Here is a 21,016-nt window from a genome sequence, read left to right on the forward strand (position 1 = left end):
TCCTACATATTTATAAACACTAAGGCTTCTGCTTTTAAGAAAGCAAACTAAAAATGAGTTTGCAAAATATTACACATTTTTATAAAAGCGTAAAAGGGCATACAAATATACAATAAAAATAATCTGTTTTCAAAATGATATTTGAAGGCACTTTGTAGAATCTATTCAATTTTAAAGATAGAACTAACCTCTAGGCAGTGATAACAATTATAGTGACCAGAGACCCTCTGATATAAGATTAAACTAACATGCATTCAATGGATAGATATTATGAGTTTTAATGATTTTTAACAGGTTATTTTGCCCTATATAAACTGTGATTTGGAAATATAACGCGGGTCGCAAGGGGAGAGTTACTTTACAAATTACCGTTTATACACGAATATATAAATTATAAGACATCTTTATAACGAATTTATTATACAGAATTATTACTTTGTTTCAAAAAAGAAGGTTTTTTCTTCATGAAATTGTATCAGTCGTGTATAAAGATTATATAAAAGTCACGATTATCCAATGAAAAGCGACGTTACAAACGTGCAGTATTATAATATTAGTTATACAGGTTGCTGACGGGATGTATGGGATAATATTGCATGACTGAGATAAATACAGGCTATGGCGGTAGCATATTGTTATTGACGACGATTCAATAAAAAGGAATATCAGATACGCAACTTAATTAAACTTAATTTCTATTATTCCCAAATTGCAAATTGCAATGAACCATCTTGTCTCACCCCAAAGTATTACAATACAGAAAACTATGAACATGATATATCCCATCAGTTCACTTTGTACCCCAAAGTCCTATGTATTAACCTGAAGAACAAGATCATGGCAATATTTAATTGAGCTAGGTATATGGATTTTACCCAAAAAGTGCAAGTGATCTATGAGGTCATATAAAGATCGAAGTGATGAATTAATTTATTTTATAAAAAAATAAGCAATGGTGGGTTAAAATTACTATCTGATTGTCAAAGAAAATTTTAATAGGTACAGCAAATAATTGTAATACTTGAACAAAATCTTATCAATTAAGAAAATAGTTTAAATTCTTTACATAAACAATTACATGTTCCCTTTCGTTATTTGAAAGGGTATTTTATATTTTTAATTTGAGCAAAATACAGAATACGTTTAAATAGTGACAAACAATTTAATATTCCCACTTCCAATGTGAAAGAATTAATTCTGATATCTGATAAGATGTTTTCCTGAAATTTTTATGATATCTACTCTAAATGAACATTTGTTGTTTAAAGTGAAGTTGGGTCTGCTAATTTAAAGTTTCTCGTATCTGTTTTAAAATCTTTTTAATATAAACCCAAAATAAAAAGTTGGGCCGTACCAAAATATTTTTAATTTTTTTGGGGTCATTAATCCCCAAAAAAATTTAGGGGTTGTAGAAAATTAAAAAAAGCCCGAAATCTTGTAGACACACATGTGTGGTAAAATTTATGCTTTCCTTATAAGTTTTCTACGTCACAAAATTTATTTATTCTTTCACTTCGGGCCCCTTCTCAAGAATTATTTTCAAGGCAATGTCCCGTTTATTGTTTATGTAAAGTCTTATGCGCAGCTTTAGTTTATATGTAATTCCTTAAGTACTTGATAAACATTACTTAACAGTACATTTAAAGTAATAGTGAATGTAAAAAGTACATGAACTGCGAATATTGTTTCCAGCAAAAGTCCTTTAACAGGTCGACAAACTTTGCTGTTTTTTTTATCACAATAGGAAACCAATACCTACTGTCATTGGTATAGCTGCAAATCTAGGTAAAGTTTATTCAAATTGATCAGAAGTGGAAAATGCTTCATACCAGATACAAATGTAATGTAATATTTTGATCCTATTTTAAAGAAAAATACCTTATGAATAATCATTAGATGTCTTTTACAGAGGAAAAAATCTCAAATCTACAAATTACATTTAACTGCTAGACACATTTTAAGGCAACTGAAAATATTGTTAGAACATAAGCTTTCCTACAAAGCATTGTCTTATGTTGTCTAAACAATTAAACCACAGACAATGAAATTACTGAAGCAGAAGCACGGTGGTATCACAAAAATATTCTGAGCCGTTTACATATAAATCTTGAAAGAAAATCTGATAACGTTAAAATAAAAAGTATTAACACACATAAATGTAGGCAAATATGAAGTTCAAAATAACAAATATACATCATGCGCCCCTGCTTTAATAGCTATAGGAATAAATGTCAGTTACTTATATTTGATTAGTAAATAACAGAAATAATATTTAATGTAAAAGCTATTAGATAATGGCAATTATTACAACCAAAATATATTTAAGATAAAATATACATATGTATAAATAAAATTTTTAATTTCTACTTGTAAAAATATTTAGCAATGAAGTTTCTTCTTCACATAGTTTGAAAAAATAATGAATAAAATGCTTTGTAAATCTATATTTCACATTTAGCTGAAAAAAAGAATGAAACTTGGTATTATAAAATATTACGCATTGATTTTCATTTCGCAAATGGCTACATACACGTTTAAATCTTCAATAACAAAATATATCAATATTTACAATTTCAACATATTCAATTTGGTAGTGAGTTAAATTGAGCTTTACACGATTTCATTAAGCTTTTCAGTTTTTATTTCTGTGGCTAGTGTTAACAAAATTTTCATTATGATCTATTTTGTAAGGGGACGTTCAAAACAAAACAATATAATCATTAAAGGTAACTCTCACTTTAAACAATCATGAGCATCAGAATACAAAAGCAATGTAATTTTTTTGTTTTAATTTTTGAAAATTCCAAATTACGTATCGCCAGCCGTAGACTTGTACGAATAATCTTCTTTTTTATGAATAAAGATTCTCACACGACTTAGATAAATTATGTTTCTTGAATATTTTGTTGAGCAAAGATTTACTGGTGGAAGCGCATCCTGTAGATTTGTCGGCATCATTCTTTGAGGCTCTCAGGCGAAGTTGTTTCACAATACCCACAAGCAATTCATCAATGTTAACGTTTAAAACTACCGATGTTTCTACAAACTTGCAATCGTAAGTAGTTGCAACAGCTTTCGCCTCTAAAAGTGAAAAGAAAATAATGATAGTTATATATGATATAATATATGTAAACAAAAAATTTTGTGTTTAAATTCAGATTTTGATACACATATTAAAGTCTCTTCTGAAAACATTTTCCATATTATGAAATGTTGATTTATTTTTGCTATAGGCATTGTATTTACATGTTTAATGCAATAAATTTTTGAACTTAATTGAATATCATATTTTGATTAACGTCCTGATATTATAAAAATGAATTGCGAGTGCTCGGCTTATTTTTCAGATTGTACGTATGTGACTATTCACATTGAAACAATAAACAAATCCTTTTTATTACATTAACATACCAAATTGCGTCGATTTTACTGTCTATTTTACAGTTCATGCCGTTAAGAAGAGATGTTTTCTTGACATTTAGTTGTTTATTTGTTGCTGATAGCGTGTCTAATTAAAACAAAGTATATCCATCTTAACTTACTGAGATTATATTCTAGATTATAGAAGAACAATATTGTTATGCATCAAACATCGAATTTTATCAGCTATTTTATTTCTTTTTTTGTAATTTGTTAACATTTAAAATGACAGAGTCTGATTTTATGTTTCACACATTAGCTTTCATGCATCAAGAGAATGATAAACACAGATATTTCATGTTATGACATCAAATCTATTGAACTTGTGTTTTCCCTGAAAGAATGCTGTAAATATTTGGAAGTTGCACAAACAGACAGTAGCATAGTATATCCTATAGAAATTAAATAGCAAAATATACGTATTGTGTTAAGGAAAAAAGTAAGCTGTTTGTCATGAAACTACGGTATGCTGAAGGATAAACAATGATAAATTTATATTTCTATACTATTCTAGACTATTTTCAACACGCTTGTATTATACAAATCTTCCAAAGCCCTTGAACAAAAAATCCCTACCGATGTTCTTTACGAACAACTCTAAACACATAATTATGTATTATACAAACCTAGCGAGATCCTTTGCGGAAAATTTTAAAGACACTTGTATTATACAAACCTATCGAGGTTCTTTGCGGAATATTTTCAAGACACTTGTATTATACAAACCTAACGAAGTCCTTTGCGGAATATTTTCAAATCACATATTATACAAACCTAACGAGGTCCGTTGAAGAATATTTCCAAGACACTTTATATTATACAAACCTAGCGAGGTCTTTGCGGAATATTTTCAAGACACTTGTATTATACAAACCTAGCGAGGTCTTTGCGGAATATTTTCAAGACACTTTATATTATACAAACCTAGCAAGGTCTTTGCAGAATATTTCCAAATCACATATTATACAAACCTAACGAGGTCCTTTGCAGAATATTTTCAAGACACTTGTATTATACAAACCTAACGAGGTCCTTTGCGGAATATTTTCAAGACACTTTATATCATACAAACCTAGCGAAGTCTTTGCGGAATATTTTCAAGGCACTTGTATTATACAAACCTAACGAGGTCCTTTGCGGAATATTTTCAAGGATTTTTATTATACAAACCTTTACTAGGTCCATTGCGAATATTTTCAAGACACTTGTATTATACAAATCTAAGGAGTTTATTTGTGTAATATTTTGAAGACACTTGCATTATACAAACCTAACGAGGTCCTTTGCGGAATATATTTTAAAGACACTTGTATTATACAAACATAACGAGGTTCTTGCGGAATATTTTCAAGGATTTTGTATTATACAAACCTTAACTAGGCCCAATGCGAATATTTTCAAGACACTTGTATTTTACAAACCTAAAGAGATTATTTGTGGAATATTTTGAAGACAATTGCATTATACAAACCTAACGAGGTCCTTTGCGGAATATTGTCAAGACACTTGTATCATAAAAAAGCTTACCAGGTCCTTTACGGAATATTTTCGACATTTGCGTTATACAAACCTACCGATGTCCCTTGAACACACTTGTATTATACAAACATAAAGAGGTCCTTTGCGGAATATTATCAAGAAGCTTTAGATAATTTACCCTTACCTTCAGTTGTCACGCATTTTGAGCGCACAAGGTCCGATTTATTTCCCACAAAGAAAATGACATCATCTTTGAGCTGTTTCTGCCTGAGATTATAAAGGGAATCAACTGCCCTGTCAAATGATACCCTGTCATCACAAGCATACACAATGAGATAGGCAGCTATATTGTCACTCACATCATCCTAGAATTATTTAAAAAAAAACTGATTTCATGTTAACCTCGATTATGTTTCTTTCATAGTATAGATATATAAATGACAATTATACTAAATATAATGGTATCTTTTATATGACGACCTTCAAAATTAATTAAACTATTAAAATCTGTTTGTACCAGTCCAAGTTATGATTTCTATATAAAATAAATATTGAGTTATCATCATTATATTTATGTAGCGCACGGGTTCGAAAACCATGTCAGGATGTAAAAGTTGTCAATGACATATGCAATGTCAAAGACACCTGCATGGCACTGTCTTTAACGCCACCAAAGAGATATTTTTGGATATTTCAATAAACCAATGTCACTGACAAAATGTTTTTATTTTTACAGAATATTTATAAACATCTCAGAAATGCCATAAACACTATCAGAGACTAAATGTAGAAAACAAAATGATGCAGCTTTGGCATTGGCGATTGCTGGAAAATACCAATGTAGTGCATGCAACTGATGTATGCCGACATAGCCACATTGGTCTTACAAATAACCGTAGCAATCACAACTAAACAAGTTGAGAATAGAATGAAAATTTTCATTTTTTTTTTTTAGAATTTTTTAAATTTTTTGACTGACTACTTTAACCAACATGCTTTATCACTTATGTTTTCCCGAAAGCCATCTACTATTTACTAATGGCTTTAATAAAGATGAACGTATGTTTATAGTGACTCAATCTGCCAAAAATATCATAATTATTGTATTTTTTCCACATTTTGCTTCAATTAAGAGATATTGACAATGAATATACATCTGTACATGTTGATTTAGTAAAGGACAACATTGCAACTCTTGTTTATATAATATTGTATCATAGTTTGAAGACCTTTCTAGTGGAAATGTATGTGGGGGATAAAATAGAGCATATGCGTTTATTAGCTACATTTTTTCCTTGGGGTAATTTATTGTGACGATAAGGAAAAGGATAACGATGGAAAAGTCATATTCAGATGTTACTTATTTTCTTTGGTTTCATATTATGACGACAGGGAACATGTTTTTACTTTTACTTATAATACAAAAGAGAAAGAACATCAAAACACTCAGCAATCTGATTTATACTTGTTCCTTTTTTCTCGGGGGGGGGGGGGGGTAATTTCCTAGATATTCGACAATAATGTTATCAGATCTCTTAAGATAATGCACATACCATTACGTCATGTTCAGTCTCCTCCACAAATACTAGGGCTGTTTCTTCTCCATTCAATAGCACATTCACTGTCTTTTCTGTTTCTCCATCTGAAAACAACAAAGTTGAAAATCATTTTTTTCATTCAAGAGAGTAAACATAAAACAGGTGTAAGTATTGTCTTTTCTGTCTTTTCATCTGAAAATTAAAATTAAAATATCAATATTTTTATCCTTGTTACTTATCTATTAAAAAGCACCTGAAATGTACAAGTACTATATTATCATATGCAATCTTAAAGTTGTTAAAGGTTATTACTCAATAGTCCTTTTGGGTTAACATAATTTAGAAAATAAATCAAGTACTGCAAAATAATGTTCCGCTGCAATCCTCTTTGATGTTTAATATGCGAGGACAGCCCATCACTAGATAAGTATGTAAGTATATTTAATTAATTCTTTAAATACAAAATATACTTTGTAATTTGATATTGTTTAAAAAAATTCAAATACTGTTTATCATGACCGTTTAGCGGAAAGTTTAGAAACCGAATTAATGATTCTATGAGTGTGATGTTTAAGTATGTAATCTCCTTCTTTACATTTTAGACCTTTAAAGGCTGCATCAAATAATGTGATATCTACTCGTATACCCAAACACCGCACAAACTATTGTAAAAAGACTTTTTGTTACAATGGTACAAACATTTCAAATAGAAAACCATTTAATACGTTCTTCTAAATCCCTGCCATCATTTCTAAATAAATAACAACAACAAAAACAACAAAAAATAGTTGTAAACGAAAATTGTATGAATGATATTTGTTAAATTAATTATATTTGTTATAGGATCCATGTATTTTTTTGAGATGGTATATCTTCACGTGTTACATTGTTTAAGAACAGATTTTATTGTCATCATTATTATAAAATGATGATAACGGTTATTAAGTTTTGTGAAATCAGTCGACAGAATATTGATTCAAAAACTGCTAATAAAATATGACATAAATTATACAAAAAACAAAACCAAAACAAGCCCATGACAATCGGACTTTCTTTAATTATGGTAAAATATCAATGTATTGCACTTTGATTATGGTAAAATATTGATTCATTGCACAAACATTTAATCAAACGGCAATTGCAACAAGTTCTTTTTTTACTTTTCATGCTCTCATGTATGACTGCATTATCGTTCATGTATCTTTTAGATAAGAATATATTAATATCGAGGTTTCGATGCTGTTAAAATCAGTTTACTAGTGCGCCCCTTGATTATATTGATTTTACTGTTAATGATGCAGTTTAAACTAGCACGTATGTGTTAACGTAATTATTCCCTGGGTTAATCCCTAATGACGCTTGAAAGGGATAATAAAACATCGGGAGATTTATTGACGCAATTTAATTCAACAGCCAATTAAGGCAAAGAATTAATGATGCATTTCCGCATGATCTTGACTTAAATTGAGAGTGCAAAAATCGTGGTGCTTGGTATTTGGTTTTCAAGTTATTTAACGAAGAAAAGGGAAAAGTTTAAAGAATCGGTGGTGACCAAAATAATTAATGTACCCCTCTGAAAGAATTGTCGTGCTATTTTTTTATTTAACTTTCTGACCGAAATTTTGGAAAAGGGAAAACCAGAAAAAATTTGATTTATGAGGTAAAGTAATTTGAATTATACCCAGAAACAGCTTAAAAATAACAAAAAAATTCATAATATATAAAAATGCACGAAAAAAAACTTATGTAATAATTTAGCTATAAAATTTATACATTAAAACTATAATCCTGTGTTTTGGAAACATCTACAATAATTAACACATTTTCGACTATCTGCATTAAAAAATAATCCAAAACCCGGAATAGGCTCCATTTAAATATAACATTCGTCTGTTGCTCGGGAACAATCCCTTTTTAATTTACCATAAAGTGATTTATGCCCCCCAAAGGGAAATACATGAGTGAGCAGGTAAATGTCAAAAGTTGATACATTTTGCCATAATTTCTTTCAACTATATAACTCATTTCGCATGAACAATAAATAACTGAAGTGGACCAATGAATACCCATTGAAAATTGCCTTTAATGTTCAAAATTTATAAAGGAGTATTGACAGATTTTTTTTTATATTTTACGCAGATTTATATCTTATCCTTGACATTTTCCAATATCAATTTGACAATGAAAAACGAGCATAATGTCAATTTCGATATAAAACATTCATAACATTTTAATACAAATGTATGTTTAATGTATGTTAAAACCACAAATAGCGGTGATTGACTGGCTGTAACCGCCTTTATAAATCTCCAACGCGAAAATGTACAAAATATAAGCCTTTTAATCTCCAGTTGCTCGTGTTGTGTTTTAATAAACTATAATACGATAAACTGCTTTGATCAAGAGTGAAAATTTCTCTGGATATTAAAAAACACACCCTGCTAAAAGCAAAAATATTTCAAAGATAAGATTCTCCTTCTTTTTAAAGGGGTAGAAATTTTAAAAAAGAGTCAAAGTAAGCAAAGAATTTGGGAAACCCATAAACGGGGGCTTACAGCGGAATTTTCTTGCCTGTCAAATAGTGCAAAAAAATCCCAAAAAATCCAGGAGAAATTGCCACCGATCACCCAGATTTTAAAAATTTGCCAACTTTAAGCAAAAAGATAAAAAAACAGATTTGGGGTTTTTCGTTTAGTTTTTGTTTCGGTAAACATGAACAGGACTATTGGTTTTTTATAAAAGAAGTGTTAACGTGCCTAATTAAATTAATTGTTTTAGAACAGGGAAAAATCATTTCGGGTTTTTTTTTTAAAAAAAGGAAATTTTTTAAAATTAAAAATTTTAAAAAATTTTTTTAAAAAATTAAAAAAAAAAACCTTAAAAAGAAAATCCTTTTGAAAAAAAATAACTTTTTTGATGGATTCCTTGCAATATGAAAATAATAATTTGAATCTTCCCTTAAAAAGTATACAAAGTTTACGATTTTTATAACTTGTTTAGATGTCTACATTCATAGAAAATCCCCTCGCGATAGATAAGTCATTTTGGCAAATTGATATGAGGAAAAGCACTAAAATAATTCTTAATTTGTAAAAAGGATCACGCAACAAGTCATCTCAGACGAGGAATTTATCAACATTTCTAACATGGAAATCATTGCTTCCAACTTGAGACGAAACTCATAAATATACTTGATGTATAGAGGATATTGAATAAGTGTAAGTTCAATACTGAATATATTGCACGAGCTGAATAAAATTGCATTATGCAAGCCTCTGGGATGAACGTACACAAATTTAATATTCTATTTATCACATACCAAAAATGAAGGCCGTTTAAAATGACAAAAGAGTCATTTTTCATTGACGCGCCTTAACGCTAACATTTAGCGCTTTTTTACACTATGTTTGTAGAACGCTAATGACGTCACGTCAAAATATATGCACGTCCTTGCAATACCATTTTTACGGAGTTGCAAAATCGGCACAGGTGTGTGATAATGTGAGTATGGTACAGTGTTGACGATAAAATTGTGTAACTTGTCTTGACTGATATATATTCGACGCTTATAATTAGCGTATAGAAAAACACTACAGCCAAACCCACCCCATTTTTTTTGACGGACAAAAACATAAAATGTATTCAAATTTTTGACTTTTAATTTGTAAAGTTAAATTCAAAAAAAATTAAAAATTGGTATTTTTAAATGGCAACATCATTTTATCTTTCGTACTAAATAGTAATATTAGTAAAATGTATTCTAGACTGATGTCATTCCTTGGTACCTTCGTCGCGTTATTACACGTTACATATGACGTAAGTATAAGATGACATCACGCAACGTTTCTATGATACATAATAAATTATATACGATACTTAAAATATATACATATGTCTGTCATGCACAGGTCAAAGTAACATTGAATATTTGGGTACAAGCAATCATAACGTGTTCCTTTTCTACAATTTTAAAATAAAGTACTTGCACGAGTAATTCAGTTTATTTCAGAATTTTTCGCGTATAATTTTTGACGCCCTTCCAATGTTTTAGTGACGAACAATCACATTCAGCTCCGAAATTTAACAAGGCTCCCGATGAAGTAACAAATAACCCTACGTATTCCAGAAACCAATTTAAAACACTTGCAAACATGATGAAATCACAGATAATAACTTAAGAAAAGCATTAAAAGCTGGAGACGAGAAGGTGAATAACTATACGTTTATTGGAAAATCAATGGACATCATTGCGTATTTTAAAGCAAAAGTGTCTTTTTATGCAAAAAATTTGTAACAAAATACGTCAATACCCTTCTTTTGTCTTTCAATGTGCGAACAAAGAAAGGCATCGGTAAATGTGAAATAGACGTATGGAAACAGTGCATACTTTGGCCTGTAATTATAAATCTTAAAACGAAAAAACAAATGTATTTTCTATTTTCTTGAATTTCCTCTAATTTTCTACAAAAAAATACAAAAAATGCAAAAATGATCGTCAATTATGCAATTAATTTGTTTTGGTGATAAATTTTCTCTGTCCGGTTTCCACTGAGGAAAAGCGTAATCCGTTTATTTGTTTTTATTTTGTTTTGTTTTTAAGTCAAACCGGTATTGTAAAGGTACAGTAGGCGACTGTTTGATTTGACTGGTTGAGGAACACACAAGAAGCACATTAGTGTATTAGTTTCGACAGAAATCGCACCTGAGAAATACAAGCAAACTTCATTAAGCTAGGTGAATAGCTTTCTATCACAAAATAATCCAGTGACTAATGGGATATGAATCAACAGAAGTGAGGGGGAAGCTAATTGTAACTGATAAAATCTGAACCCACAGAAATGAGGGACAAGTTAATTGAAGTCAATTAACTTAAACACTAGGCAACGGACGGAGGCCTCTAAGAGTAATCTGTGCCAATAGTTTAAGGTGCTGAATCCAATATTTTTTAATATATTCACATTTAAATGAATTCAAAAACAAGAAAAAAGTTAAAAGTTGATTGATCTACAATGGGCATAATTCCCATATGTTTTTAAAGTATTGTTAAAAATACTCGAAATGTATCGTTTAGGTCTTGTTATAAAATATGTTTTAAAAATAAAATGTTGATAGAGTTCTCAGTGATTTAGAATTAGCAAAAATAGCAATGCAATATTTAGATATATAGAATTAACAAAAATAACATTTAGTTCCAGCACAATTTATTATCTGCTATATCATTATACACACTTGCCAACAACATCACTATAAATTCTTTCATAGTTGTTATGTTTGATAATAAATATTATCAACATAATATTTTTAAAGACCTTACATTATAGACCAATACACATTTAATATCGATCGATAAATGTACTATGTACCATCATGTACCATTATTTCAACGGTAGCTGTACCGACTCTTTCGTGTACAATAGCTTCATACTTAAGAATAGCAGCTTTTAAGCTCTATGGTAGTCCTTTAAAAAGTTATATTACGTCCATGTCTTAATATTATTATGGCAGAAATGTATTGATTGCTTATTACAAATTACATGCACGGTTTTACTAACAGTTATTTTTGACTCATTGTTTTACGTGTTAACTAGAATCACAGGATTCACGCTACAAACATGTATTTTAAAACATCCACACAAAACAAAAAAATATTACACTATTATTTCAAGGACTTGAAAATATATAGATGATTAGAGACTACACACATATGTTTAATTTCAAATAAACCCCTAATTATTGCCATCTACTCGTAAAAGGAAATACATCTATATTTTTATCTCAATAAGCAGTATATCTATAAAGTTAAGTTATCTAACTATATTGTAATCTTCTAAAAAATATTGTATTGCTAAATTGTTACCACGAAAGGCAGTTAATCTCTACATTGATATTTATAAAAGCAGTATAATTCTACCTAAAAAACTCAGAAAGCAAATTATCAAACCTGTTTTCTCAAAAATATATCATAATCTTTAAAAAGAATAAAGTTGTATAGTAATTTAAAAAGACAATATCAGTAATGTCATCGAATGTCACGTAAAAGCATGACAAGGTAATATATCTTTATTTAAATACATCTATTAATACTTATTTAGTACATCTATTATTGTAACAAAAATGCATTACGCTGTTGCTCTTATTCACTGGACAGAAAGTAAATCGTAATGACTGGTATTCAAACATACCATAATTATAGCATGACCGGAGTAGCTCTTTTAGGTTCTATATCAAACGTTTGTGATTAAAGAAGAAATCTGTTCATGACATTGATATAATGTTCAACAAGAAATTCATCACTTTGTCCGTTATACATAATACTGGCTGATTGCTGGAGAGATATGGACAATGAAGACGAAATGTGTAGTAACAACACGCAACAAGCAAAGTCAGACCCGGATATCGGAGTTTTTTTATTAACTTTTCATCACATCTCCTTAAGAATGACAAAGACGACCTTATCCAAGTTGAAAAACTTCGAAAAGTTAGTTTGTTCAAATACGTATTAATATGGTAAAATGTTGGTATATACCTATTGTATTTGCTACAAATACCAAAGAGGCAGATAACTGCATAAAAATCTTGCTGCAGAAATAGCACTTAGTTATACAAAAAAAATAAAATAAATAAATAAATAAAAAACAACAACAAAAAAAACAAGACCATGACAATCTGATTTTCTTTAATTATGGTAAAATATTGTTTCATTGCACAAACATTTAATCAACTGGCAATTGCAACAAGTTCGTTTTTACTTTTCATGTTCTCATGTACATGTATGACTGCATTATCGTTCATGTATCTTTTAGATAAGAATATCTTAATATCGAGGTTTCGATGCTGTTAAAATCAGTTTACTAGTGCGCTCCTTGATAATATTGATTTTACTGTTAATGATGCAGTTTAAACTAGCACGTATGTGTTAACGTAATTATTCCTGGGTTAATCCCTAATGACGCTTGAAAGGGATAATAAAACATCGCGAGATTTATTGACGCAATTTAAGGCAAATTAAGGCAAAGAATTAATGATGCATTTTCGCATGATCTTGACTTAAATTGAGAGTGCATTTCGTGGTGCTTGGTATTTGGTTTTCAAGTTATCTAACGAAAAACGTGAAGATTAAAAATCAGGTGATTGACCAATAATAATAGTACTCCTCTGAAAGAATTGGTCGGTGCATACTTTTTATTTAACATTCTTGTGTGACCGAAGTTTGAGTAAAGGACACCAGTTAAAATAGAGGTTATGAGGGTAAAGTCATTTTGAATTATATCCAGAAACGAGCTATAAAAAGATTAACAAGAAACTTACATATATCATATTAAAATGCACGTAAAAAACGTATGTAATAATTTAGCTCATATAATTTATACAATAACTATAATCGCTGTGTTTATTTTGGAAACATCTACGAATAATTAACACATTTTCCGACTTATCTGCATCAAAAATAATACAGAACGAATAAGAAGCTCCATTTAAATATGAGCATTCGTCTGAATCATGTGACATCGAGAACAACTACACTTTTAAATAAGCATTAAAGTGATTTATGCCCATCCAAGGGTATACAGTGAGTGAGCAGGTAATGTCAAAAGTTGATACATTTTGCCATAATTTCTTTCAACTATATAACTCATTTCGCATGAACAATAAATAACTGAAGTGGACCAATGACATTTTTATAAATACCCATCGAAAATTAAATTGCCTTTAATGTTCAAGATTTTTAAAGGAGTATTGGCAGTTATTTTATATTTTACGCAGATTTATATCTTATCCTTGACATTTTCCAATATCAATTTGACAATGAAAAACGAGCATAATGTCACTTTCGATAGAAAACATTCATAACATTTTAATACAAATGTATGTTAAATGTATGTTAAAACCACAAATAGCGGTGACTGACTGGCTGTAACCGCCTTTATAAATCTCTAACGTGAAAATGTACAAAATTTAAGCCTGTTAATCTCCAGTTGCTCGTGTTGTGTTTTAATTAACTATAATACGATAAACTGCTTTGATCAAGAGTGAAAATTTCTCTGGATATTTAAAAGAGCACACCATGCTAAATGCAATAAATATTTACAAAGATAAGAACTCTCCTTCTTTTACTTTAAGGTGTAGGATTTTTAAAAAGTGAGTCAATGTAAGCAAAAGATAATGGCACATCTATAAACAGGGATCTTACACTGCGGAATTCTCGTCTGCCTGTCAACTAAGTGTCAATAAAATTCCGAAATAATCCATGGAGAAAATTGTCCACTAGATCACAAGATATAAAATTCGCCCACACCTTTGAGATGCAAAGAGATATAAAAAACAGATTGGTGTATTTACGTTTTAGTTTATGTTTCGTGTAAACATATGAACAGGACTATTGTTTATATAACAGAAGTGTATGAACGTGCCTTACATTAAATTAATTGTTTTTAGAACAGGGAAAAGTCATCATCAGTGATGCTTTTGAAATACATTAAATTCAAAGATATCTTAGTAATAGTTTTATATAATATATAAAGATATATGGTAATTAGAAGCACTATTTCTCGTAAAAATACCTTACAAATAGGAAATTAATTATTTGCATTGAAGATTTGTCTTCAAGATGCTAAAAAGCATCCATTTTACGTCTATAATAAAACTTATATGAATCTGAAAATATCTTAGATGGATTCTTGCAATATATGTGAAAATAATAATTGAATCTTCCCCTTAAAAGTATACAGTTTACGATTTTTATAACTTGTTTAGATGTCTACATTCATAGAAAATCCCCTCGTGATAGATAAGTCATTTTGGCAAATTGATATGAGGAAAAGCACTAAAATAATTCTTAATTTGTAAAAAGGATCACGCAACAAGTCATCTCAGACGAGGAATTTATCAACATCTCTAACATGGAAAACATTGCTTCCAACTTGAGACGAAACGCATAAATATACTTGATATATAGAGGATACTGAATAAGTTTAACTTAAATACTCAAGATATTGCACGAGTTGAATAAAATTGTTTTACGCGAGCCTCTGGCGAGCATAATATTATTTTATTCAACGTTCGAATGAACGTACGATGAACGTACACGAAAATTGTGTAACTTGTCTTGACTGATATATATTCGACGCTTATAATTAACGTATAGCAACAAACACTACGAGCCGACCGTATCCATGTTTTTGACGGACAGAATCATAAAATGTCATTCAATTATTTTTGACTTTTAACTTTGTAAGTTAATATGTCAATAAAATTCACCAAAGTTTGGGTATTGTAAATGGCAACATCCTTTTATCTTTCGTACTAAATAGTAATATTAGTAAAATGTATTATAGACTGATGTCATTCCTTGGTACCTTCGTCGCGTTATTACACGTTACATATGACGTCAGTATTAGTTGACATTAAGCAACGTTTCTATGATGCATAATAAATTATATACGACGCTTAAAATATATACATATGTCTTTCATGCACAGGTCAAAGTAACATTGAATATTTATCATTGGGTACAAGCAAATCATAACGTGTTCCTTTCCTACAATTTTAAGATAAAGTACTTGCACGAGTAATTCAGTTTATTTCAGAATTTTTCGCGTATAATTTTTGACGCCTTTCCAATGTTTTAGTGACGTACAATCACATTCAGCTCCGTAATTTAACAAGGCTCCCGATGAAGTAACAAATAACCCTACGTATTCCAGAAACCAATTTAAAACACTTGCAAACATGATGAAATCACAGATAATAACTTAAGAAAAGCATTAAAAGCTGGAGACGAGAAGGTGAATAACTATACGCTTATTGGAAAATCAATGAACATCATTGCGTATTTTAAAGCAAAAGTGTCTTTTTATGCATAAAATTTGTAACAAAATACGTTACTAGCAATCTTTTGTCTTTCAATGTGCGAACAAAGAAAGGCATTGGTAAATGTGAAATAGACGTATGGAAACAGTGCATACTTCGGTCTGTAATTATAAATCTTAAAACGAAAAGCAAATGTATAGTTTATCTTCTTGAATTTCGTCTCATTTTCTACAAAAAATGCAAGCTCTGCTAGAAAATGATCGTCAATTAAGCAATTAATTTGTTTTGGTAATATTTTTTCTCTGTCAAGTTTCCACTGCGGAAAGGCGTAATCCGTTTATTTGTTTTTATTTTGTTTTAAGTTGCACCGGCATGGTAAAGGTACATTAGGCGACTGTTTCATTTTACTGGTTGAGGAACACATCAGAAGTACATTCGTGCATTATTGTCGGCAGAAATCGGCACCTGAGAAATACAAGCAAACTCCTTTAAGCTAGGTGAATAGCTTTCTCTCACAAAAGAATCCAGTAATTAATGGGATTTGAATCAACAGAAGTGAGGGGGAAGCTAATTGTAACTGATAAAATCTGAACCCACAGAAATGAGGGACAAGTTAATTGAAGTCAATTAACTTAAACACTAGGCAACGGACGGAGGCTTCTAAGAGTAACCTGTGCCAATAGATTAAAGTGCTGAATCCAATATTATTTATAGATTCACATTTAAATGAGTTCAAAAACAAGAAAAAAGTTAAAAGTTGATTGATCTACAATGGGCATAATTCCCATATGTATTTATTATATTTTTAAAAATGATTGAAATGTTTCGTTTAGGTCTTGTTATAAAATATGTTTTAAAAATAAAATGTTGATAGAGTTCTCAGTGATTTAGAATTAGCAAAAAAACAATGCAATATTTAGATAAATAAAGTTAATAAAAATAACATTTAGTTCGAGCACAATTTATTATCTGCTATATCATTATACACACTTGCCAACAACATCACTATAAATTTCTTTATAGTTGTTATGTTTGATAATAGATATTATCTTTGATAATAGATATAATCAACATAACATTTTTAAAGACCTTCCATTATAGACAAATACACATTTAATATCGATCGATTAATGTACTATGTACCATCATGTACCATTATTTCAACGGTAGCTGTGTCGACTCGTGTACAATAGTTTGATATTTAAGAATAGCAGCTTTTAAGCTCTATGGTATTCCTTCAAAAAGTTATATTACGTCCATGTCTTAATATTATTATGGCAGAAATGTATTGATTGCTTATTACAAATTACATGCACGGTTTTACTAACAGCTATTTTTGACTCATTGTAATACGTGTTAAGTAGAATCACATGATTCACGCTACAGACATTTATTTTAAAACATCCCCACAAAACAAATAATATTACACTATTATTTCAAGGACTTGAAAATGTATAAATGAGTAGAGACTACACACATATGTTTAATTTCAAATAAACCCCTTACAATTGCCATCTACTCGTAAAAGGCAATACATCTGTATTTTTTCTCAATAAACAGTATATCTGTAAAGTTATCTGACTATATTGTAATCTTTTAAAAAGTATTGTATTGCTAAATATTTACATTGAAAGGCAGTTAATATGTTCATTGATATTTATAAAAGCAGTATATTTGTACATAAAAAAAACTCAAAAAGCAAATTATCAAACCTGTTTTCTCAAAAATATATTTATATCTTTAAAAGGAATAAAGTTATATAGAAATTAAAAGAAATATCAGTTAATATGTAATCCAACGTAAAAGCATCTCCATATCTATTGAAAAGGTCTTTAAATTTAAGGAAAAGTAGATCTACTAGTGTAACCAAAAAGCATTGCGCTGTTGCTCTTATTCACCGGACTGAAAGTAAATCGTAATTACTGGTATACTAACATACCATAATTATAGCATGACCGGATCTCTTTTAGGTTCTATATCAAACGTTTGTGATTAAGGAAGAAATATGTTCATAGCATTGATATTATGATCAACAAGAAATTGATCAATTTATCCGTGATACATAATACTGGCTGATTGCTAAAGTGATATGGACAAGGAAGAACATCTTTGTGCTTTGTGGTAACAACACGCAACAAGGCAAGTCAGACCCGGAAATCGTTTTTTTAATTAACTTTTCATCACATCACCATGAGTATGTCACATACGACCTTATTCAAGTTTTGAAAATAAACAAAAAGTATGTTAGTTCAAATAACAATATGGTTACATGCTTTAATATACTTACTGTATTTGCTAAAAATACCAAAGAGGCAGATAACTGCATTAAAATATTGCTGCATAAACAGAATAACTCCTGATTCATTTATGAAAATGTTTGTTTAAAAACCCTTTACTATGGATATGATAATCATTCCAAATACATACACAAATATTGTAGTATTGTGCATTTTTATGCATCCGAAAGCAGTATGAAACGCAATACTTGCTATGGAAATTTAATGTGACCATAAAGGTCTCTGATTTATATTGTTTTTAAATAAACTGTCAACCATACCTTAGATTTTGTTTAATTTTGAGACCAAACACTTCATAATTTTGAATAAAAAAATGAACCACTGGTTAAAGATAACCCAAACATGTTATTGTTTCAATAAAAATTAAAAGGGGCATAACAAAACATTTTCTCTTGCGAATATTTATGAGTTTTGCAGAATAAGCGACAATTTTCACAATGATGAATTTATCGTTTTATTGATGAAAGTTTGGTATTTTCTTCAACTGCAATTGATAGGTTCCATCAAATTAAGAAAATTAAGTTGTGAAGTCATGTTTAACTAATTTTCTTAGTACCCAGACGCAAATCCTCTATACCCACATACACACATTTGGTACGTTTTAACATCTGTCGACCTTCACCTTTTACCCTAAGATCTTATGAAATGCTCTAGAACTTGTCTGTTACTTTCAAGTCAGAATGCTTAGCCACGTTTGTTAATTTACACATAAAATATTTCAACATTCGTGACATTTCCCTAAGATATCATGAATTGTGTGCGAATTACTTAAATTGAAATTCTATCATGAATCATTTGTGATAAAACAAGTTTGCCATCATTGTTTGCAATCGAACGGAAATCAAAAGACATTGATTATATATAGGCGAGGCTTTAGAAGCCGGCTTATGGGTTATAAAGATAAAACAAAATGTATAAAGGGTCACACAATATCTCATACGGGCTTTATCAATAATTAACCCATGTAATGGAATTTTGATGGACATGCATTAAATAAGAAATATATTAAATGTCATGGCATTAGTCGAAAGAATGTATTGTTCTTTAACGGCATTTGCCGTGCACATGCACAGGAGGAATAGTACATGTATATTAAACATAACAGTAGACAATGATTCATTTGAACAAATATGCATATTCTCAGTTATGATGATGCCAGAAATATGAACTGTAGTATTTGATGTGTTTTTTTTGTATTATGTACGAGTATTTAAAGTAATTTCAAACTTTTCAGTTGATTGCGTATAAAAAGATAATGTTAAAAACAATTATAAAAGAAATGACAGATTTTGTAACATCGATTTTATTTTGTTCTGACAAATCATTTGTATTTGTTAGTATGATTATGTTAGTTTGTGGATACTGAGCGTTGGCTTTTGCAAAGAAGAAGTCCAAACAATAACTTACGAGAAAATGTTTACTTTTCTGACAATGCATAAAACAAATATGTATTTTACTTGATGACAGAAACAAGAATTGTTTGTGTTTGTTATGTGCAATTATGATCAATTTAATTATGAGTATTAGGAAAAGTCATTGAAAATATCTAAAACCGACCTAAAAACCAAAACAGCATTCAAAACAAGTATTGCGCTGCTTACCGACACTGGTATTAAATCCGCCCAAATATTCCAGAGTCATAAACTGTTGTGCCAAACCTGTCTTCCCTACACCAGGTCCACCAAGAACCATCACATGCAAAGGAACTATTTCTTGACGATCTACTGTCTTATTGGATTCATGTAAACTTTCTTTTGATTCTGAGCTAGATGTAATTTGTTGTCGTAAATTAATACAAAAATCTCCTTCAGAAGAATAAATGCTATTGGTACCTTTTAAACGTAATGAATCTGGCCTCTTTGTAATCACTCCTTTGGAATTTACTTCAAAAGACCTTACGCTATATGTTTTATTGTCAACAGCGTGGCTTAATCTAAAATGCACTCGTTGCAGTTGGCGTTTGTCAGGTTTTTTAATTGTACCTCTCGTTGGCATACTATAAGTTCTTTGCCTGATGTCATCATGAAATAAAATGTCCATATTGTGCTCTTTTAACTTTTTACGGGAGGCAACACATTTCTGTGATGTTTGTAAAATATTCATATTGTTTGAAACAGTACATTTTAATGACTCGCTACAATTATGTGGAATATTATGACGACCTTCTTCTGTATTTTGAATTGTTGACATGACGTATGCTATTTTCCTGTATATATATCACACACAGTAAATAAACAAAAAGATCTTCCGTTATATTAATACACAAATATTTAATATTTCAGCTATAAAACAATCATTTTCTAGTGATGATAACTCCTATTTTTCATGATTTCCTTATCACATTTAATGTATTTATTTACATCCGTTTGAACATCTTATATCCAAGCAAACATTAGAAACATATTTTAAACATTTTATTGAAGAGACCTCCGACATCAAACTGTATTAACCATACGTCAATAAGGATAAGAT

General features: G+C 29.8%; 1 protein-coding gene across 1 annotated transcript; it reads right to left on the bottom strand.

The window, feature by feature from the left end:
• Positions 1-1,528: 1,528 nt before the first annotated feature.
• On the bottom strand, positions 1,529-20,746 carry LOC132716674 (GTP-binding protein REM 1-like). The gene is made up of 4 exons (XM_060699993.1): positions 20,146-20,746; positions 6,453-6,541; positions 5,084-5,264; positions 1,529-3,081 (listed from the first exon to the last, which is right to left on the bottom strand). The coding sequence occupies exons 1-4, from the start codon at positions 20,732-20,734 to the stop codon at positions 2,852-2,854; spliced, it is 1,089 nt and encodes a 362-aa protein (XP_060555976.1). The 5' UTR covers positions 20,735-20,746; the 3' UTR covers positions 1,529-2,851.
• Positions 20,747-21,016: the final 270 nt, after the last annotated feature.

Source organism: Ruditapes philippinarum, unplaced genomic scaffold, assembly GCF_026571515.1.
Source record: "Ruditapes philippinarum isolate M1 unplaced genomic scaffold, ASM2657151v2 ctg4415_1_1_1_1, whole genome shotgun sequence".
Lineage (NCBI taxonomy): Eukaryota > Metazoa > Mollusca > Bivalvia > Venerida > Veneridae > Ruditapes > Ruditapes philippinarum.

What these genes read in the sequence shown, in the direction of transcription:
- LOC132716674 (XM_060699993.1), bottom strand. Translation starts at nt 20,734, where the DNA reads ATGTCAACAATTCAAAATACAGAAGAAGGTCGTCATAATATTCCACAT. An exon ending in CGGATTTAATACCAGTGTCG is followed by an intron (nt 6,542 to 20,145) that starts GTAAGCAGCGCA and finishes TGTTGTTTTCAG; the next exon opens with ATGGAGAAACAGAAAAGACA. An exon ending in AAAATGCGTGACAACTGAAG is followed by an intron (nt 3,082 to 5,083) that starts GTAAGGGTAAAT and finishes TTTCACTTTTAG; the next exon opens with AGGCGAAAGCTGTTGCAACT.